The 23,306-nt window shown below is 42.5% G+C and overlaps 3 protein-coding genes across 3 annotated transcripts; all 3 read left to right on the top strand.

The window, feature by feature from the left end:
- Nucleotides 1-1,133: 1,133 nt before the first annotated feature.
- Nucleotides 1,134-11,641, top strand: LOC309516553 (vomeronasal type-2 receptor 26-like; the record flags this gene model as incomplete). Its single annotated transcript, XM_082195316.1, has 7 exons — nucleotides 1,134-1,139; nucleotides 2,262-2,386; nucleotides 3,197-3,488; nucleotides 5,166-6,005; nucleotides 8,528-8,755; nucleotides 9,844-9,970; nucleotides 10,740-11,641. The coding sequence occupies 7 exons, from the start codon at nucleotides 1,134-1,136 to the stop codon at nucleotides 11,639-11,641; spliced, it is 2,520 nt and encodes an 839-aa protein (XP_082051442.1).
- A 2,714-nt stretch (nucleotides 11,642-14,355) lies between these two features.
- LOC309517263 (olfactory receptor 5AP2-like) lies at nucleotides 14,356-15,297 on the top strand (the record flags this gene model as incomplete). The annotated part of the gene is made up of 1 exon (XM_082196405.1): nucleotides 14,356-15,297. The coding sequence occupies one exon, from the start codon at nucleotides 14,356-14,358 to the stop codon at nucleotides 15,295-15,297; it is 942 nt and encodes a 313-aa protein (XP_082052531.1).
- Nucleotides 15,298-18,186: 2,889 nt separating this feature from the next.
- On the top strand, nucleotides 18,187-22,432 carry LOC309517259 (olfactory receptor 5F1-like). Its single transcript, XM_082196401.1, has 2 exons — nucleotides 18,187-18,553; nucleotides 21,322-22,432. Exon 2 carries the CDS (start codon nucleotides 21,396-21,398, stop codon nucleotides 22,341-22,343), a length of 948 nt encoding a protein of 315 aa, XP_082052527.1. The 5' UTR covers nucleotides 18,187-18,553; nucleotides 21,322-21,395; the 3' UTR covers nucleotides 22,344-22,432.
- The last annotated feature ends 874 nt before the right edge of the window (nucleotides 22,433-23,306 follow it).

The raw sequence follows: 23,306 nt of genomic DNA, 5'->3' as shown, positions 1-23,306 counted from the left end.
ATTCTTCCCAGTGCTAGTTGCATTGCTCTCCCAATCACAGAGGAGTCTGAAGATAAACAGCTGAAAGCCTGCTTCTGAGAGCCATCTCTGTCATATCAACTGTTTCTACTTCATGCAGCAACAATATGAAATCCAATGAAGACAGTGTTTCTGCATATACAATAGCTACAGCGACCCATGCTCTGGTAACTGAACTATTATAATGCCCTATACAGGAAGCTGCCCTTGAAGATAGTCCAGAAACAGCAACTAATGCAGAAAGCAGTGATCAGAGTGCTGATGATCATGGCTGATTGAGAACATAAAAAGGAGAGTCAAGGAGTAGCACTGTTTGTCAGCCCACTTATGAACCTATTCCAAGATACTGAAGCTTATAGGTAAAGGTAAAGGTACCCCTGCCCGAACGGGCCAGTCTTGACAGACTCTGGGGTTTGTGCGCCCATCTCACTTAAGAGGCCGGGGGCCAGCGCTGTCCGGAGACACTTCCGGGTCACGTGGCCAGCGTGACAAAGCTGCTCTGGCGAGCCAGAGCCGCACACGGAACGCCGTTTACCTTCCCGCTGGTAAGCGGTACCTATTTATCTACTTGCCCCCGGGGGTGCTTTCGAACTGCTAGGTTGGCAGGCGCTGGGACCGAGCAGCGGGAGCGCACCCCGCCGCGGGGATTCGAACCGCCGACCTTTCGATCGGCAAGCCCTAGGCGCTGAGGCTTTAGCCCACAGCGCCACCCGCGTCCCTACTGAAGCTTATATACGGCCCTAAAAACCTTGAGAGCAACTATCTGAAAGAGTACTTCATCCCAACTTGCTTGTGAGTTATGATCTGCAGAGGAGGCCTTGCTGGTGATGCCACCTCCTGGAAAAGTTTGGGACACCCGTCTCTGTGGTTACAACCTGCCTCTGAAGTGACCTTCCCTCAGAGGTGCATCAAGTGGCAACATAATTAAGTTTTCAGCAGCAGCTGACAATGCACCTCTTTATCCAAGTCTTTGGGAGGGGTTGGTATTCAGAACTACAGTCATACCTCGGGTTAAATATGCTTCTGGGTTTCACCACTCACGCATGTGCAGACGGTCAAAATGAGGTCACAAGCATGCGTGGAAACTGCGAATCACGACCCGCACACGCGTAGACATGCAGGTGCGGGTTACATTTGCTTCAGGATGCGAACAGGGATCTGGAACAGATCCCGTTCATATCCAGAGGTACCACTGTAATGAGAAAAAAATTATCACCTGCTCTTTTATTATTTAGATTTTTTAAAGGTAACTTTTATGTCAATTATATTGAAATGTTATGTATTTTTTTTATTCTATTATTTTTATGCCATGCATTTCAACCCTAGAACCTTATGTAAAAGGATGACTACAATATGGTTAATCACTGTCACCACCACCACCATAGTATCATTAAATGTTTATATTAATGTACTAAAGCAGCCCGGTGTAGAATGCATTCAACCACTGTAATCCTATGCAAGGTTGCAGAGGGATGACATCAATACTATTCTCCTTTATATCCACTTAACAAGCTAGAATAGGAAACTTGAAATTCTCCAGTTGTTGTAGGACTCCAATTCCCTTCAGTCCTAGCAGGCATGGTCAGTAATCAGGGAAGATGGAAGCTGGAGTCCAGCAACATATGGACAGGCACAAGTTCCCTATTCCTATGTCTTTGTCCCAAGACTTTGGTTTTCTGTATGTATTTTCTTGCTCAGTGTCATAGTATGTCCAGCTGTTGATCTTGAACCCAGAAAGGAACAGCCCTGAGATAACAACTAACCAACATGTTTTCTTCTGCTGTTCTGTTCTCTATGAGGAGAACATTTAAGGAGCTGATTTATAATTACCTTATAATTATGTCAAATTACAGTAATCCTTTCTGGCTGGCGACAACATGGATTTTCATTGACTACACTTATAAAAAGTAATCAATATGAAAATACATATAAAACTTATGTCTGTGCTTTTCAGAGTTTGGGGGTGTGGATTGTGGACAGGAAGAGCTATTTCACAGGCCACATAGTATCACTATCGACTTGCAGCATCAAGAGAGTGTAGAAACAAATCTGTTCTGAACCAGCTGCTATTATATAATAATGAATTAGCTTGGAAGAGTGGGTTTGCTTTGGTAGAAAAGAATTCACCCTTACGTGCAATGCTGTTATTGTTGCTGTGGCTACTGATGTTAACACTGGCGTTTCTTCCCCAAATTGAGAGCAAGGCACATCCACCTACTTGCAGTGTGAACGATCCCCTACAGATCCCACATGAGTATTATGAGCAAGGTGACCTCATCATTGGCAGTATTTTTTCTCAGTTCTTCTCTTTCTTTAATACTATAACCTTTGATGAACACCCCAATGCCATGTTTGTTGGAGAATCTCTGTAAGTATCTTTTTCCATGAGATGTCCATAAGCAGGTCATAATGAATTTTTTAAAATTTACAATTCCTAATGGTAATAATGGGTTGTGTCCAATGCTAGTCCTTATTGAAGCAGACCCACTGAAATCAATGAACCTAAGTCATATTCCTTAATTTCAGTGGGACTAGCCCTGGATAGAGCTCAATGTATGCCATTATTCTTTGATGCTAATAGAAAATGTATTTGCACACCCTTGATCTACCCTACATTTTGCCTTTCCCTCTTCTCCTAGATCTCCAGTCCCCTGATCTGTCACTTGAATACCTCCCCATGCAAGATTGTGTGTCTGATTTTTTCCGTATGATTTTGAAGCATTTATTGATGTGATAATGTACAGTAAGTGCCATTTCAGACATTACGGCCTTGAAGTGGCAGTGCAAGCAGACGGGACCCACACATTTAGTCCCTCGGGGGGCTGCAAATTATCTTGCTCCTACATGTGATGACAATGAACTTCTGCAGCAGGAAGCCTTTTGTATACACTGAGGTTCCATGGGTGATTCAGATCCCTAGAAGATCTGGGTTCTCAATCACATGGGATTTGCAAAGATACAACTGGCTGCCCACCACGGAAATTCACTAGCATCATTTTCTTCAGTGGAATATTTGGGACAAGACAAAACAGACTGCCCTACAGGTTTCTTCCTTGCCATGCTTCCTGTTCAAGTCATTAATGCCTGCAGACATCTCTATAAGAACAATGTGGACTTGACAAGTAGTTCTTGAGGTCTAGAAAATTTATGGGTTATATAACCTGCACTCTTATTTCAGTGTAGTGACGAAATACTACCAGTATTTACAGGCCTTCGTGTATGCAGTTAAGGAGATCAACAAGAATCCCAGGATTTTACCAAATGCTACATTGGGATTCCACATCTATGACAGCTACTTCAACGAAAAGTTGACATATCAAACCACTCTGAACCTTCTTTTTAGCCAGAAAAGAACAGTCCCCAACTATAAGTGTGGCACAAAGAACAATCTGATAGCTGCCATTGGGGGACTTGATGCTGAAACCTCCTTTTACATGGCTACCATCTTAGGCATCTATAAGATCCCGCAGGTAGGATGTTTCTATGAGACATGTGGGTTTCAAACACCTGACATGCATCCCTTTCTTGTATTCTTAGAACTGGAACAAACATATTTGAGTATGTGAAGGAGAAAGGTAGAGAAGCTGTGAATGCTTCTTTGTGGAGAAAAACCTGCTTTTTAAAAATAATATTAACAATTGCTCTTGTCCTCATGAATTTTCAATCAATCTCCTTTATTGGCATAAAAAAGTGCATCATATACATGGATCAGAGCACAACACAGTTAACAAAACATAACTGGAGATACTTTCAGATAAAACTGTCCAAACATCATGAGATACAAAGATGGATCTAAAGACAAGTGTAATTTCATAGAGTCACTCAAAAATCTTGCTACATTCTCCACAACATCATCACTACAATTGTTTAGCAGATAAGACACCCTGGAAGAGTGGGTGCAATAAATTCCTTCCTTCAATAAGGGGGGCAAATATTTATCATATATTTTTGCATAAATAAAATAAAACGTGTGTGATGGATTCAACCTGTTTTGTGCCACAAAGTCAGTATGAGTATGGGATTTTCAAGGATCGACCTTGCAAAACTGCAGACAGTAAGATGTTAAATCTTGTGAGGGAAAGAGCTCTGCATACCTGGGGATTGTATAGCTGGTGTAAAAATGGAGTGTCCTGGCAAAACGAGGGTGGAATTCCCAACCCCAGTGGGGAACAGGTTTTGCTGGCTGCACTGCAAAGGGTTTGGAATTAAATCTCTAAGATTCTGCATAAGCAGTGACTCAAGCGATAGGCCACAGGTTCTGATTTTGCTCTCACTGCAAGCTAGGCATTTGGAGTGGTAGGATTCTGCCAGCATGTGGAAAGTTGAAAAAGACAGATAGGACATGAAATGTAGACGGAGCCAGAATTTTATAGTTGGTGACCCATGCTTTGGTTTCCAGCAGCCTTTGTCCAGTTTCCAGACACATGGCTGCCTATGACACACAATTTGGCAGCACCTGGATTTTGCAGATAAATTTAGATTGGTTAACTGCACCAATGCATAATGGAATGCCATTCAGGAGTTTTGGGACTACTTTGGCATTAAAGACCTTTAGTGCAGGTGGGACGAACTGATTCTCTCTGTTAAAGAAGAAACAGGTGATAGAGCTGGAGTATCCACTCTGTTAAGTGCAAGCTTACAATGGTATTTCCAGGAAGTATTATATTGGAAGTGGATGCCTAGTTATTTAAAGTTTTTAACCTGTTCTAATGGGTTTCTGCTGATCTCCCATCTATGAGGCTTCCAAGTTCTTGAGAACAAAAGCGCTTTAGATTTTGCGAAGTTCAGTTCCAGTCTGTTGGCTGTACAATATTCCTAGCAGCAGCACAGGAGCTGCTTCAAGCCAACACTTGTGGGAGACAAGGTGACTGTGCCATTGTCATATAATAAGATGGGAATGTGGATGGAACTGAGCTTCGGGCAATGGCCATCCATTATAAGAAACTTGCACATTCATATACTTTGTCTCCTGCAATAGAATTTGTTTTCCTCTATTTTTTGGCATAATAAATTCTAGTCTTTACCACTACATACATAATCATGTCTTGAAATGTTAAAGGCAAATCTCTTGCACGAGTACTTTTGACTGCATATCTTGTACTGTAAATCTCTGTTCAACGTTTGACAAACTCTTTGCTCTTGCATAGGTCTCTTATTATTTATTTGGTCCTTCTATGAGTTCTAAGACCCAGTTCCCTTTCATGTACCGCGTGGTCCCCAATGAAGAGTATCAGTACATTGGAATTGTTCAATTACTTCTGCATTTTGAGTGGACGTGGGTTGGGATCATAACAGAGGATAATGATAAAGGAGAAAATTTTGTGGGAAGCTTGATGCCAAGACTTTCACAAAGCGGCATCTGTGCGGCATTCACTGACAAGATGCCTGCTCTGTCGGACTTCTCTGAAATATTTGAAGGGTACATGAAGGCAGAGAGCATGCTTCATCTTTTCAAGAACAACACAGTCAAAGCACTTGTTGTATTTGCAGAAACTCATTCTACAATGATTTTGAAATATTTTCTAGTACAAGCAGGAGATATGGCAGATGCTCAAGGAAGAATGTGGATTCTGACAGCCCAATGGGACTTCCCAGCAGTGCAGTTTCAAAGGAATTGGGATATACAAGTCTTCCAGGGAGCCTTGTCTTTTGCAGTCCACTCCACTGAGGTACCGGAATTCAAAAATTTCCTTCTGACCATAAATCCCTACTCAGCCAATGGAGACAAGTTCATCCAAGAATTCTGGGCACAAGCTTTTGACTGTGTATTTTTAGATTCCCCTATGGATGGAGAGAACGATGGGACCTGCACGGGGAAAGAGAAGCTGGAGAGTCTTTCTGGACCATTTTTTGAAATGAGCATGACTCCCCAAAGCTACAGTATATACAATGCTGTTTACATCATAGCACATGCTTTAAACACCATGTACTCATTGAAGTCCAAGCCCAGAGTGGTCGCAACACTTCCAAACCTTCAACCATGGCAGGTACTAGCTCTTTAACCAAAACATCTTGATGGACGTGAATAGAAAATCCATATCATACCCTCATGTTTAAAGATTGTGATACCTGACTATCTGCTATCCAGTAATGAGCATTTCTACTTCTACCTTGTCAGCTTTTTACACTGCTAACTATAGGAGTCCATCTTTTCCCCATCTTGTCAGACATTAGGGATATTTACACCATGTATGATAGGACTCTTTCTTCATTTTCACATGACCAATCTTATCCTGCTTCTGGAAATAAAATGGATTCTCACATTTCTTTTATCACATTGCAACTTCCTGCTCCTCTCACTTGGATCTGGTGCAGATATAATGTTTGAGCCCCCAAAAGCATCATTTGCAAGTTAGGAACCAGCATTTGGAACCTTTGGTCTCCATTTCCCCTCTCTGCATCCTTCTGCATCCCACGTAAACATTCACTTCCCTTCTATATCTCAGTCATAATTAACTGCTGTGTCTACATGTTTCACACTAACCAGGAGCTCCTTCCTGCTCAACTATTCAAGCGATTACACCAGAGCCAGTACTAACAACAAAACTGATCACCAACCATAACAAGACACAAACAAGATAGAGGGAGCACAATATTTTAAATCCCCACCATTCATTATGGAATGTAGAGGAGAGGAGAATCACATTTACTAGCAGCCACTGTAAGCAGATGCAGCTTGCATGGCTGCCTCATCTTGCTTTCTCAAAGAGAATGAAGAGAGGAATGAAGAAAAGTAACCCATATTCATTGTCATCTGCAGAACCTGAAGCATCTAACATTTTAAAAGGAAAAACGCCCTGCACCTCCAGTGCCTGCCCTACCATTAAACAAGGAATGGGGGACTATGGCTTTCTAGATTATGCTACATAAGCATGGCTTTTCTGTCCCACCCCCTCACTGCTAGCTTCATTAGGAAGAGAACACTACCCCATGACCCATCAACTTCCAGTCTAGTCTAGTGGAATGGGGAGTATGTCATTGTGTCCTTTGCTTCATGCAGGAAAATGTATTGTACTGGAGCTGTGCATTGACCAGAGCTTATAATACTCAAAAGATTTATGTTGATGTATTGAGTCTCCTGTTTCAGGAACAGTTGGTTTCTGGGTCTAATCAAAGAGCTGGTTTTGACTTGAAAAGTTTTCTATGGTCTGGCAGGGCCAGTCAGCACAAGAGGCAAGGTGAGGCAACCACCTCAGGAGGGAACAGATCTTTGTTTCTCTCCACTCCTTTTACTAATGTAGACCTTCCCTGATCCCCTCCTTCCCAAGTGGGGAAAAGACCCATTTTGGGGTCTGCCACAGGTACCAAAATGTTTTGGGTGGCCCTGCAGTCTAGAACCATGATGCCTCAAAGACTCCCTTCTCCAATACAAACTTATTTGTTCATGCATGTCAACAATGGCGTCCTTCCTCTCTGTGTCCCCAAACTGTGCCATGTCCCTGCACCAAGCACCATCAGCTGCTATACGGTCACGATCAACATATTAAGTCCACTGAGTGACTTCACAGAACGGGCCCTTGGCTGTGGAACTCTCATCTGCTTCCCTTACTTCTGTGGTTCCGTTGACAATTTAAAATGATGCTACTTCTGATGGCAATTAGGATGACTTATTGCCTTTGAGACTCCTGCTGTTTTCTGGCTATTTTTGTTTAAAATTGACTTTCATGTTACAGTGGTGCCCCGCAAGACGAATGCCTCGCAAGACGGAAAACCCGCTAGACGAAAGGGTTTTCCGTTTTGGAGGTGCTTCGCAAAACGAATTTCCTATGGGCTTGCTTCGCAAGACGAAAATGTCTTGCGAGTTCCTGCGGGGCTTTTTCCTCCCCCCCCTTTTCCCAAGCCGCTAAGCCGCTTATCAGCTGATCCTAAGCCGCTAAACCGCTTAACAGCTGATCCGCTAAGCCGCTAAACTGCTTATCAGCTGATCCGCTAAGCCCGCTAAGCCGCTAATAGTGCTAATCTGCTAAGCCGCTAATGGGCTTGCTTCGCAAGACAAAAAAACCGCAAGACAAAGAGACTCGCGGAACGGATTCTTTTCGTCTTGCGAGGCACCACTATAATTATGTTTTATCCAAGGCAGGATTGAAGTATTGTTTAAAAAAGGGTAAACCAATCAAACTCAGGTGCCCTTTTAGGGGTGAGTTTCTGTCATGTAATTATGGAGAATCAGGATGCCCTATTTAGTCCTGCCCCCTCTGTCACATGACCATGACCATCACTGTCACACTTAATGCATGAAGTGGGTAGCTTCTGAAACATGAACCTTGATGTATTCACATAGATTGCTATGCAATTTAGAACCCTAAACAAATAGGACTGTAATTCAGGCAGTGGGTGAAAGAACTCAGGTTCTAGATCACAGAGGTGGTAGAACCAGCAAGCACTTCCTTGCTCTCTCACACACATTTCTAATCTATTACTAAAAAAAGACTAGAGTGAAATTTGTAAAATGATATACTGCTCTACCTCCTATAATTTTGTAAAGGTGTTTTTGCCTCTTCAACTGTAGATTCATCCTTTCCTGAAGAAAATCTCATTTAACAACAGTGCTGGGGACCAGTTGTCTTTAGATGGGAAAGGTGAATTAGAAAGCGGATTTGATATTATAAATTGGGTTACTTTCCCTAACAAATCCTTTTCAAGGGTGAAAGTGGGAAGGATGGATCCATGGGCTTTTTCAGGCAGAGAGTTCATGATTAGTGAGGAGATCATCACATGGCACAGCAAGTTTATGCAGGTATGCTCTGGTTAATGGTTATCAGTGGTTGAATGTTGTGATATCAGTTGTAGATGGACCATTTTTACCAAAATAAAGGGACATGGGTGGCACTGTGGTCTAAACCATTGAGCCTCTTGGGTTTGCCAATCAGAAGGTTGGTGGTTTGAATCCATGCAGTGGTGGTGAGCTCCCATTGCTCTATTACAGCTTCTGCCAACCTAGCAGTTCAAAAGCATAACAGTGCACGTATATAAATAGGTACCGCTGCAATGAGAACATAAACGGCATTTCCATGCACTCTGGCACCAATCACGTGTCCCTTTGGGCCAGAAGCAGTTTAGCCATGCTCGCCAAATGACCTGGAAAGCTGTCTGCAGACAAATGCCGTCTCCCTCAGCCTGAAAAGTGAGATGGGTGCCACACCGCATAGTTGCCTTTGACTGGACTTAACTGCCCAGGGGTCCTTTTCCTTGCCATAATAAGGTAAATCTCCTTAGAAAGTACAAAGCTGCCAATATTGTGACCCTGTCACAAGAGCTTTTGTTAATATATTCTAAAGGAGCATTTTGGACAATGATCTACCCCTTAGAAACATGGAAATACTGAGTCAGGCCCCTAGGTCATCTAACTCATGGTTGTCTACATGATTGACTCAGAAATGATTCAGAAAGAAGCCTTTTCTCAGCGTTGCCTGGAGATGCCAAGGACTGAAGTTTGGGCCTTTTGCATGCAAATCATGTGCTACAACTTTTCTACTCCAGCAAAATTATACAGTAGAGTAAACGGAATAAGCCAGTGGTATAGTGATCTTTCCTCCCCTTAACCACTCATGTACATCAATGAAGTTAATAATGAAAATAATAATAATAATAATAATAATAATAATAATAATAATAATAATAATATCATCTGCATATTGTATTTTGATTGCCTTTAAAAAGACATGGGTGGAATTAATACCAGGGCTGTGAAGGCCTGTGAAATCATTTCCTAGAAAAAAAAATAGCAGTGTTCTCTCCCAGGTCTGTGATGCCATTCAGTTAAATTTGAATCATTCATTGAGAGCAGCACGCATTAAGCTTTTCTTCCCTTGTCTTTATGAATAGATGTCACCCTCTTCAGTGTGCAATGATAAATGCAGCCCAGGATCTATTAGGAAAAAGAAAGATGGTGAACCATTCTGTTGCTACGACTGTGATGCATGTCCAGAAGAAATGATTTCTGTTGCCATGGGTAGGTGACCTCGCACATGATCATCTTAAAACATTAACACATGAGTAGGCATGGTTCAGACTACATCATCCCTTCCAAAGAAATCTAACTTATTTCAGAGACTCTTTGCAAGAAAACCAAGAGGAATTAACATTTATTTCTTGTGCTTTAAGGATAGCAAAGCAGCATCTACAGTTCCATCTTAGGGCCTTATACTAGGATGGATTATTTGTCCCTTTACTAGCTGGTATTATTCATTCTGGTAAATGGTGGCTCCCACACAGAAGTAATTCAAGGGGACTTATTTCTGAGCAGGCATGCTAAGAATTGCAATCATAAGGAGAGATTTCTGATATCACCTTCTACCTGATATTTTCAGCAGGTGATACCAAGGAATGAAGTTACGTCCTTCTGCATGAAGAATAAAGCTTGACCAATGAACACATCCATTTTGAAGCTCATCACCAAACCTTAGCCTAGATATAACAATCCCTTTCAGCATTAAGCATCTCCAATTATGTATCGATCCTAAAACAAGAAATTGCTTATTAGCTGTTGAAACAACAGGAGTTTATATTGAACCATTGTGCCTGATAGCTCCCTGCAGGCTTCTGTTCTCCCAATGTTTACATGCTACACACAGCAATCCTAAAACCACCTACTGATAAATATACTCTATTTAATTTAATGGGACTTACTTCTGAGTAGAAATATATATGATGGCACTATATGTTTTTGTCCCTCACTTGTTTGGAATATGGAGTTATCATCATTTTCTTTCCTTTTCCAGACAGCGACAAGTGCATCAGATGCCCAGTAGATCAGTATCCAAATAAACACCAAGATGGATGCCTTCCCAAGATTTTAAACTTTCTGTCTTATGAGGAAGCTTTGAGCATCATTTTAGTTTTCTTGGCACTTTCATTTTCTGTGATCACAGCTTTGGTACTCGGTATATTCATTAAATACAAAAACACCCCCATCGTCAAAGCCAACAATCGAAGTCTCACCTACACTCTGCTGGTCGCTCTCCTGCTCTGCTTCCTCTGTTCATTGCTGTTCATTGGGAGACCTCAGATAGCAACCTGCCTGCTACGACAAACAACCTTTGGCATCATCTTCTCTGTGGCTGTTTCTTCTGTGTTGGCAAAAACGACCACTGTGGTTTTGGCATTCATGGCTACAAGGCCAGGATCCAGGATGAGGAACTGGGTGGGGAAAAAACTGGCAACTTCAATTGTTCTCTCCTGTTCTCTCATGCAAGGAGCTCTTTGTACTGTATGGCTCTGTACTGCTCCTCCTTTCCCAGATTTGGACATGGACTCCTTGTCTAAAGAAATTGTAGCTGAATGTAAGGAAGGGTCTGCCTCTATGTTTTACTGTGTTCTGGGATACATGGGATTCCTGGCTCTTGTCAGCTTCATTGTGGCTTTCTTTGCCAGGACATTGCCCAGCACTTTTAATGAGGCCAAGTTCATCACTTTCAGCATGTTGGTGTTTTGCAGTGTGTGGGTCTCTTTTGTTCCAACTTACCTGAGCACAAAGGGAAAATACATGGTGGTGGTTGAGATTTTCTCCATCTTGGCCTCAAGTGTTGGATTGTTGGGTTGTATCTTCTTCCCCAAATGTTATATCATTGCTCTAAGGCCTGAGTTGAACAGCAAGGAGCACTTAAGAAGGAGAAGTAACTAAGTCATTTGAGGGTCACACGTTCCTTTATAGGCTAAAATTTTGTGGAGTCATGGGGTTCCTTTTACAAACACTAGAAACAAGTCAGCAATACAAAGGGCTTCAGGGATTGGATTAAACTGCTGTTGTTATACACTTACTCTTATGGAGTAAGGCAGATTAGGAGCCATCATAGGCTTGATAGATATAATATATAAACTATATATGAAAGATGCAAAGAAATCAGGAAATGCCTCCAAAGTCCAATCAGTGCAGTCCCTTCGATTCCCACCCCCATCCTAAAGCAGTGGATTACAGTACCACAAAAGTTATATGGAGATCACTATGTGATTTCTGATTCTAGCAACTCTTATGGCCTATTCCCAAATGACCCATGTCACCCTGTTTCCTGCAATAAATCAGAGCATATAGTTGCAGATGTGTTTTACTTCAGAAGTTGCCCATCTACTACTGTCTTTTAAGATAGTATTTCCAGTTCAAATTATCAGAAGTAATGTGTGCTCTTGACTATTGAAATTAAGCTATCTTTGTTGCACACAATTCCCCTTGGGCATGCTTCGCTGGAATATTTACCTAGCTTGGTATACAAATGATTGGGGACTGTGACTTGAAGGAGGCAGAAGCAGAGTAGCCACGCAGGTCCGACTTTGTGAGCAATTTAACAATATTCCTCTGTATCAAGATCATTTTCCAGGATGGGGATTCAGAACGGATTACAGTCTGCAGTGAAATATAGCAAGCAACACTGAACAGTAAGATTATAATGAATGCATGGTGTATAAAGAGCTTGATTCATTTTTTCTAGCACATAATGTTATTTCATACATTTCTCAGTTGTCAAAAAGACACAATAGAGTCACATTCCAGTTTTAAAGATGAGGCATCTGAGGTTGACAGATAGTGAGTTTCCCCATAGCCACTGTGTGAGTCTTTAAGCTCAAGACTGAATTTGGCTTCTCCTCAGTCCAAGCGAAATGTTTACTTCAGACATGCATTTTTCTCTAAATGATTCCACTATCAAGCACTGACTTGCCATATTCTGATTTTTAAAAAACAAACAAACTTGTTTTAAAGCTTTGGTTTTTACTGACAGTTTCAATGTATTTTTTAAAATTATTCTTTGCAAGTGTTTAGAGGTTTTGTTTACAATTAAGCAGTGTGTGTGTGTGTGTGTGTGTGTGTGTCACGTACATGTGTGTGCATTGTTAAAGAAATAAGTCACAGTTCAAACACTAGAAACAGAACAATTGAACCTCCAGATGTATGGGCAGTATACTGCTTAATAACAAATGCTGGTAGCATAGAGCACCAGCTGTATCAAATCCTGTTTATGAATATCTGGCTGGCTGGGAACTGTGGGAGACTTAATGTTGAACGAAAGCACAATTAACTCAACTTTTCGTCTTGCTGCTTTCAAAATCCAAGGAGACTTTGGAATGCTTGCCTGTGCTCCATTTTTGTAAAAAAGGATTCATTACTGCTATATATTGGTCTTTCACACAAAAGGTAATACCATTTACAATGTCACCCCCAGATTGTTTTCTATCGGCAGAAGGGGAGCTGTGACACTGCAGATGTTGCTGAACTACAATTACTTTCATCATTCCTGAACTTTCATCATTCCTGAACTTTGACCATCATAACTGGGGCTGATGTAAGTTGGAGTCCAATAACATTTGCAGGGTCACAGGTTCCCACCCCTGTTTTCAATTCAAGTATTTGAATTTAACTGAGTTGTGGATCATGCTAGTCATGATCTATTGCACGAAATTAGGCAGCAGCATACAGATAGACACCAAAATGATAGGTCTTCTTTCTTTCTTTTTCTTTCTTTTTTCTTTTTTGTTTGTTTGTTTGTTAACTTGGGTATTCAGAGAAAGCTGCAGTTAATTTGCTTTTGACAAACATGCAGTAGCCTTAGCAGCAAACTTCGCAATGCTTCATTTTTAAATCAGAGAGAGGAGACAGACTGCATAATGAAGTCATCCTTGAAAAGTCAAGCTGCTCGGGAAAGTGGGATAAGAGGTCATGTTGCAACAGAATATTATACTAGTGCTGTTGGCTAAAAGGGTAGTGTATGCCACAAAAAGTGGTGTAGAATATTTAGAGAAATTCTGCAATGGAACCTTCTAGGGGATGCAACAGGTCAGGTGTGGTGGGATGGGAGCCATTGCAGAAAGTGGGAGAACATTCAACGAACATTTTCCAAAATATTTTTTGGGAAGAGAAAATGAAAAAGATTATTGTTCTCAGAAATTTTCTCATTAAGAAATAGCTCTTCGGGGAGATGTGAAGCAAACTCTTCCATCTGTGCCTGTGCCTGTCCCCTTCTGAACTTCTACTCCTTAAATGTCCTTTAATTCCCCAGGAACAAATATAGCCCTTTCCTTCCACAAACCCTCAGACTGGATCAGATATTCCTACGCTACTGAGATCTATTTGAGGCTTCTGGAAGGAAGTGTTCCATTTATTCATGGAACACTAAAGAAATAAAAGAGCTAAGATTTAGGATGGGGAGATGCGGCAGAGTTGGGAAAAGTGAAAGAGAATTGAAATCAGACTCAAGGCTCCCGTGTATTAACTAATCAGAGCTGTAGTGCACTGAAAGTGCCTGTACTTCTACATGTAATTGTGTGGCTAAGTCTTACATTTCAGATCTCAAATTTGGAAGGAAAAACAAAATAGCTGAAAAATGCTACATCCATGTTTCTTTACAGATGACACTGCCACTACAGATGATCCTGAATGAAACAGCCATCACAGAATTTATCCTCCTAGGACTCTCTGACAATCCTGAGATCCAGGCCCTTCTCTTTGGTTTCTTTCTTGTAATTTATCTGGTGGCTCTTATTGGAAACATTTTAATTTTTCTCATAATCAGTTTGGACAACAGACTTCACAACCCCATGTATTTCTTTCTGGCCAATCTTTCTGTAGTGGACATTGGCTACACAACCTCCACAGTCCCTAAGATGCTGATAAATTACCTCTCTCAAGACAAGAGTATTTCCCTAGCTGGCTGCTTCTCTCAGATGTACTTCTTCATCTCCTTTGGTGGCATCGAGTGCCTTCTGCTGGGTGTCATGGCATATGACCGCTACGCAGCCATTTGCCACCCACTGCACTATAGTGTGCTCATGAGCCGAAAAGTGTGCGCCTGGCTCGCAGCAGCTGCTTGGATCCTTGGCTTGTCTAATTCAGGTGTGCACTCAGGCCTGATGTCCCATTTGTCCTTCTGTCGGGACAATGTCATCCAGCACTTTTTCTGTGACATCCCACCCCTATTCCAGCTCTCCTGTTCTGACACTCAGGTCAATCAGATTGCTACTTTTGTGGTGGGTGGAGGTGTGATCATGGGTTCCTTCCTGGTTACTCTGGTGTCTTATGTCTACATAGTCTTGACCATCCTAAGGATCCGCACCAAAGAAGGGCGGCTCAAGGCATTTTCCACCTGTGCTTCACACTTGACTGTAGTCAACATTTATTTTGGTACCATCATCTTCACATACATTCGTCCCAACTCCACTTACTCCCAGGAGCAGGACCGGGCATTGCCTGTGCTCTATGGGATCCTCACCCCAATGCTTAATCCAATCATCTACAGCTTAAGAAACAAGGATGTGCAAGGGGCTTTCCGAAAAGTCATGCAAAGGACTTGATAGAAGAAGGCGCTGAATTTTCAGAACCCACATGAATGTCAGTTTCCCATGCTTTTTTCTTGAGACAGGCCTTGGTTACACCTCACGACAAAAAAACTGAGAAGCTCTGTTTTGCTTGGAATGCCAGTGAGTGGGCACATTAAAATATTAAGCAATATTTACAGTGTTCATATCTATTGTTGTCATTGACTAAAGCAGAGTAGCCACCTAAAAGTGGGAAAGTCTATTTTGCTCTTGGATCATTCCATATGAAATGCACACTAGCCTCCCTTTGTGAATAATGGCTAGTGTGTAGACAGGTATGTGCACCCATGCAATTTACATCAAGTATAAACAAAAGAGAAAGAGAATGTGGAAAGATGAATCATGCCATAAGGATTATTTTAAAAGATAGTTATCCATTTTAAGCAGATGTGAATGGGTATGTCCCAGCCAAAGTTAGCTACTTTAACATCTCACGGCTGTGAATAGGAAACTCAGATCTCTGCTTAACTTTTCCCCTTTGAAATAAATATTATTTGCATGCTCCTCCAAAATTCTAAATGTCTTTGTAAAGGGCCCCTGAAGAGCTCCCTAGAGCATTCCTGAAATATTTTGCCAGCTTTCTTTTTTATATGTTCTCAGAATATAATGGGAAATCAAATGGATTTTCCACGACAAAAACATGCTTAGATTCAAGCTTTAATTTAAACAACTCTCTCATCCAGGCATAGTGAGAATGCTTGCTTTCAAATCCAAATGCCTTTTGCAAGTTTTCATCCCAGCAGCTGTATCACCTCTCTTAGTGTTAACCACTTGAGTACAGTGGTACCTCGGGTTAAGAACTTAATTTGTTCTGGAGGTCCATTCTTAACCTGAAACTGATCTTAACCTGAGGTACCACTTTAGCTAATGGGGCCTCCTGCTATCGTCGTGCAACCACCGCATGATTTCTGTTCTCATCCTGAAGCAAAGTTCTTAACCCGGGGTACTATTTCTGGGTTAGTGGAGTCTGTAACCTGAAGCATCTGTAACCTGAAGCGTCTGTAACCCGAGGTACCACTGTACCTGAAATACTATCCAGAATAATAGACACTGCTAAATTATGCTTCAGTTGCCATTTCCTGGTGTGGAACCAGAGGGTTGGGGTCTGTTTTCTAAGCCCATGCAGCTCAGTTACATGACCTGACAAGCTGGCATAGGACACTATTTGAAAAGGTTGTTTTCCCCTCTGCCAACTTTCGGCAGAGCAGCAGCGACAACATCCCTGATGCTGAAAGGGGTTTAGCTCTGGTGTAACTTTATGCCAGCTCCATTACACTGACTTGCTTTATGCTAGTAAAACTGTTGGCTACTAATGCAGTGTTAAAATAATTTATTTTGATACAGTCATACCTTGGGATGAATACGCTTCGGGTTAGGCAAATTTGGGTTTGCACGCCACGGTGACCCGGAAGTAATGGAGCGCGTTACTTCCGGGTTTCGCTGTGCACGCATGTGCAGACCGTCAAAATGACATCATGCACATGCGCAGAAGCACCAAAATGCGACCGCGCATGCGCAGACGCGCTGCCATGTCTTGCATTCCATTTGGGATGTGAACAGGGCTCTGGAATGGATCCTGTTCGCATCCCAAGGTACCACTGTTTTTAATATCGGAATGTAAACTTTTAAGTTTATTTTAATGGTTTATTATTATATGGCTGTAAACTTATCCTGGGAACTTATGGTGAAGGGTGGATAATAAATCCATTAAATTCATAAGTGTAAACTGTGTTTTGATTTCTGGTAAAATAAAATAATAATAGCCTTACAAGAATTTATAATGAAGGGGCAAGAATCTGTGATCTCCAAATGTCATTGGACTCCAACTCCCATCAGCCCTAATGATCAGGAAAGCAACACCTGGTGGACCGCAGGTCCTTGTCAGGGCCTTCACTGTATGGCTACTACTGGTAGTGTATCATAAAATCCATGTGACACCAACAAGTTTGGAGTTTCGCCAAAACTGTATGCCCCTCTCCTGTGCACAAGCTGTCACCAATACACGGAGATGGGATTGGGAGCCATTGAGCAAAATGACATCATAAGGCAGTGCTGATTTAAGTACCGTATTTTTCGCCCTAGAGAACGCACTTTTCCCCCTCTAAAAATGAAGGGGAAATGTGTGTGCGTCTTATGGGGTGAATGCAGGCTTTCGCTGAAGCCTGGAGAGCGAGAGGGGTCGCTGTGCACCGACCCCTCTCGCTCTCCAGGCTTCACGGACCTCTCCGCAAGCAGCGGGAGCACTCCCGCTGCTTGAGGAGAGTTGCCGGCATGCCGAAGCCTGCGCGCGCTGGGATCAGCGCGTCCAGGCTTCGCGGACCTCTCTGCAAGCAGCGGGAGCACTCCCGCTGCTTGCGGAGAGTTGCCAGCATGCCGAAGCCTGCGCGCGCTGGGATCAGCGCGTCCAGGCTTCGCGGACCTCTCCGCAAGCAGCGGGAGCGCTCCCGCTGCTTGAGGAGAGTTGCCGGCATGCTGAAGCCTGCGTGCGCTGGGATCAGTGCGTCCAGGCTTCGCGGACCTCTCCGCAAGCAGCGGGAGCGCTCCCGCTGCTTGCGGAGAGTTGCCAGCATGCCGAAGCCTGCGCGCGCTGGGATCAGCGCGTCCAGGCTTCGCGGACCTCTCCGCAAGCAGCGGGAGCCAGTGCTGGGCTCCCACGGCTTGCAGAGAGCTGCCTGTTTGGGGGCTGGGGTGGGGGAAGCTCGGGCCTCCCCCACCCCAGCCCCACGCCTGGGGGGGGAAATAATTTTTTTCCTTTATTTCCCCCCAAAAAAACTAGGTGCACCTTATGGGACAGTGCGTCCTATAGGGTGAAAAATACGGTACATACTACTGTGACACCATGGGAGAAATCAGTGAGCAGCAGCCACACTTTTAAAGGAAGATGTAGTCCTCTTTGATTCACAGTATCCCCCGGGAGCAATTATTGAGAAACTCGGCAGCCCCAAGTCTACTTTACTTCCAAGGCCACAAGCATTATTTATTATTATTTCTGGATCAACTTATTTCTCCCTCTCCCAAGAGGCAGTGCTAATGATCATCCATGTGCTCTCTTTTTCTTCATGCCCATTATACCTTGCAGCCCCAGAGGAAATAGCCTTGGTTTTAAAAAAGAAAACAGCAAAAGGATGGCTGTAGTAGATATTTAATGAAGAGATGAAGGTTCTCAGATAATAGATAAAAGCCACCCCAGAACAACTGGGGCCTAGGGCAGGAAGAATTTTGACTTCTCAAGGTGATGAGAATTTTATTGTTATTCATGTTTTTAGACTGTATTTGATCCTGCTTTTACAATTAAGTGTTTTAAATTTGTTGTTAGCCACCCTAAGCCCGGTTTTCTGAACCGGGAAGGGTGGGGTATAAATAAAAATTATTATTATTATTATTATTATTATTATTATTATTATTATTATTATGATGATGAGATAATTCCAGTGCCGAGAAAGAAGCACCCATTGGCAATGGCTGGTAACAGTAGTATCTCTTTTACATTCTGAAGCAGCATACATAGTAACAGGTAAGAAATGAGGCTCTTACCTGTTCAACTATGGCTCTTCTCATGTTTTCTGGACTGTGAAAACAGCTCAGTGGGCAGCTTCAGGGATTGTTCTGAGATACAAAATGTGATCCTGTTTAAGGTGTCTCTTTCTATTTTCACTCTTCTGCAAATGCCACCTTTTGTTTTATTAATAAACATACTTCTTCTTTAACTAATGGCCAATATAACAGATGTTTTAATAGTTGGAGACAGACTTCTTGTAGTGCTTACAGTCCTTTGTGGGCAAAGGAAATAAAGGTCTACTCCAGAGATGGGAAACCTGTGGCCCTCTGGAGACTGCTGGACCACAACTCCCATCATCCTGACTAGGGCAGCAGATATAGGCTATAGCCGGAGTCCAGTGCCAGATTAAACCCTGTGGAGGTCCCTGGGCAGTCAAAATCTCAGGGGCCCCTCACAAATTATCTCCTATTATGTTTTTGATTTTACCAACCAACAATTTTAATAAACCAATTTCAAGATCAAATCAATATTATTTTGATCTGTTGTTGCTGAGCCCCTAACAGGCATGACGCCCATAGGCCGGCACCTACTCTGCCTATTTGGTAATCCAGCACTGCCTGCACCATGAAAAGGAAAGGGAGAGGCAAGCTAACTAACCCTTCCTTCTTCTTAACTTCAGTGTTGTCACCAAGTAGACATACCCACCTGTCAGGGACTGGGCAGAGGAGGAATGGTGGAGACTGCCTCCCCTTCCTGACCCTTCCAGGGAGGAGGAAGAGAAAGACAGTATAGATTTACAACAGTGGTTTGCGGGAGGTCACAGCTCAGAGGCAGATGAGGGGGAAAGTTGGGAAATAATGGGAGAGGAGGAGGAGGAGGAGGCAGAAGGGGAACAGTGGCTGGCTGACACTGTGTCATTAGAAAGCATCCCGGATCATCCATCTCCCAGAACCCGGTGAGCCTTGAAAGTAAGAGAGCAAAGAGCTCAAAGACAGAAGGCACATAGCAACACCCGTAGAAGTGCCGAATGGTGAAGTGAGAGAGACGGGGGGTGGAGATTCACTCAGGACAATGCCATTATCCAAGAGGCTGGGTTCTATAGCCTCTCTCTGTGAATACTGAAATAAGAAAGGATGGTAAGAAACCTTTCCTTGTCTTGGGCAACCAGCCGGGAGCCGCTGACAACATCCGGACACCACACCATCCATTAACATTGGAGGGAGGGAGGTAGCATTGTGCTCTAAATAAAAGTTTTGGAGTTCATACCAGAATAGCTTATAGGTCTCATATGCACTTATCCAGGGAACTGCTCCTCTCCAGTCCTGTCCCCCTCCCCAAACCCTGTTCATGACAGCATATTCATGTAATTGTGGAAGTGTCTTTGGGTTCCTGGAGAGAGACATAGGGCATCTGTGTCAGAAATATGGAATGCCTTTTTGTTCTTGGTAATAACCAGTTGTGCATTTGTAGAAGTGGGTAGGAACCATGCAGAACTTGTTCTGAACATTTTAGCTGCATACCAACCCATGACTAGGAATGAAACCTGCCTCTACAAGTGCCCTTTTAGCATCCTATGTAGCAGAGAAAGGGGAGTTGTTCAAATATGGCTTTCTGGCACTTAAGATTTTCTTAATAGCCTTGGAATCATGAATTGTTTATTGATTATTTTTTACATTTTAAATGTTTCCTTGTATTTCTTGTTTAAAGATTTGTAAATGTTTTAGGTTTGCTTTATAATGTGCATAGATTTCTAAAGTAATTTTACAGAATTATCCTGTAATCATGTTTCCTGATTTATTTAGCATTAATACTTTTTATCCTATGGGGAAACTGCATTTTAATGCTCCCATCAGTACATTGCCATAGGCATACCCATCAGTACATAGGCATATCCAGAATAGATCCATTAAGATCAAGGGACTGAAGTTACTTAATGTCATTGATTTCAAGTACTCTACTCTACATTGATACAGCAGTTTATTTTATTTTCCCATTGCTTCACTAACTATTAACTACCACATTGTATTGGACATTTCATACAACATAACAGCCGCTTCTGGAAATATGGTGGAATATATTGCAGATTTAACACATATTTTCATGTTATTTGCAAACAGATTTTTTTCTGGAAGCAAATAACACCAGAATAGTATACAGAAATAGTGAAATAGTTCTAAGCACATGATCTGAGTTTTTAGAGAGCAAGTTCAATGACATCCTATCTTGATGAATTCACATGTTGAAAGCAAGTGAAGAAGGAAGTTTCACTTCACCAGAGGTGAGGGGGTGTGACCTAACTGAGTCTAAGAATACAATTCTATGGTCTTAGCCCTTCATGCATTAACTAGCCCTAAGCTAGCTAGTTATATTTGACTGCAGTTACCCACAGGATGCCTTCTGCCCTGGCCTAGACATTCTGTGAAATTACAATGACAACTGTAGGTGAACAATAAAAGCTTATTTGCAAACAACCTAACTGACTCACTGCTTCTCATTTACAGAACTACCAGCATTAACAGATCAAACTGCTGTGACCTCCCCTCCCACTTAGGAAGGCTCACTATCCTGACCAAAGATGGACTCCCTCAAATCTATGGGAAGACAGAATACAACAAGTGTCACAGAGTTTATCCTCATGGGATTCTCTATTGATGCGAAGAATCAGATGCTTCTCTTTGCCTTAGGACTTTCAGCCTATCTATTGACTTTGTCGGGGAATCTGGCCATCATTGTATTAATTCGGGTGGACCAGAGCCTCCACACACCCATGTACTTCCTCCTGGGAAACCTCTCTTTTATTGAGATCTGCTACACTTCCACCACAGTCCCCAAGATGCTGTGGGATCTCTTGCTGGGAGACAAGAAAATCTCCTTTGTAGGATGTGCACTGCAGATGTATTTCTTTGTCACGTTGGGGGGCACAGAGTGTGTGCTCCTCTCAGCCATGGCATATGACCGCTATGCAGCTATCTGCCACCCATTGCACTACACTCTGCTCATGAGCCCACCAGTACGTAGAAGTCTGCTGGCAGTTTCATGGGCTGTTGGCAACTTCAATTCCATGGTCAACACAGCAATGGTCTTTTCCTTAAATTTCTGCCACTCCCGTGAGATTGACCACTTCTTCTGTGACATACCTCCCCTTCTGCACATCTCTTGTTCTGACACATTTGTCAGCCAGCTCATAACCTTCACCATCTCTGGGTGTGTTATCATTGTGCCATTCTGCCTGACCCTTCTCTCCTATGCCTTGATTGTCTCCTCGGTGCTCAAAATCCGCACAGCTCATGGTAGAATCAAGGCATTCTCCACCTGTGCTTCCCACCTCACTGTGGTGAGCATCTTCTTTGGTACTATCATTTACACCTACATACGGCCCTCCTCCACTCATTCTATGGAACAGGACCGCCTAGTTTCTGTGCTGTATGCCATCATCACACCCATGCTCAACCCCCTGATCTATAGCTTCAGGAACAAGGAAGTGCAGGGAGCACTTCAGAGAGCACTAGGGAAGAACAGATAATAGATATGGGACCAGTAAATTGAAAAGTTAAGATCCACCACAAAATTCATCAGATTAGTTTAAAAGACATTCGGTGATATCCTAAGTCAGGAGTGGCCAATATGGTGCTCTCCAGATATTGTTGGAGTACAAGTCTCATCTCTGGCTGTTGACCATGATGACTGTGGATTTTGGGAGTTGGATTCCAACAACACCATGATGACAACACTTTGACTACTCCAGTACCAAGTCCTACTGAAATCAAGGAACAAGATATTTTTATTAGATATGCCAAGTGTGACATGTAGAATAGTTAATAACATCCACAAATCAGAAGGTAGATCTAAAAATTCAACGCAGTGTACAGAATTCCTTTTGCCATGAGCCTTATTGGACAAATTAGCCTAATGCTGCTGAAGTTATATGTACAGGATATCCAGCTATATATCTTCCAGTTGTTTCTACAACAACAAAGTTATCATGACAATACAGGCTGATGGAAAATCCCAATGTCAATTTTGTGTTTCAGTGGTTAGCAAAAGGTCTGATAAGATCCTCAGTGCTGATTGTACAGTATATTAAGCTGTCCTTAGAGGAAACCTTCCATGAGTAACTACTAATTCTGTCTGTAGAGATCAAGTAGTAGACATTCACACAATCCCCTAGGAACACCTCGCTGCATTATTTACTACACTTGGTGTAATGTAGTTTGCAGCTGCATCGTGGAGGAGGCAGAAGTAGACCAGCAAGCTACTGAAACTGGTATGTGAGATTTAAGAAAATACATCTTTTTCTGGAATGAGATTATGGTGTCACGGGTCTCTCTGTGCTAAGTGCTTTAAGTACCTAACAATGCGCCTGCCGGCTACAATCAGTTCCATAATTCTCCAGAAATTTATTTGGTGAAACCTAGAAAATTCTAAATTAACTTCTCGATGTTGTTTCTCACTAATAGTGTACATTTATGACATCTGTTGTTGTGCT

The sequence above is a fragment of the Podarcis vaucheri genome (genome assembly GCF_965113315.1).
Source record: "Podarcis vaucheri genome assembly, chromosome: 13".
In the NCBI taxonomy this organism is placed as follows: Eukaryota; Metazoa; Chordata; class Lepidosauria; order Squamata; family Lacertidae; genus Podarcis; species Podarcis vaucheri.
The sequence above is the reverse complement of the archived record's forward strand: the minus strand, read 5'-3'. Positions and strand labels throughout refer to the sequence as shown.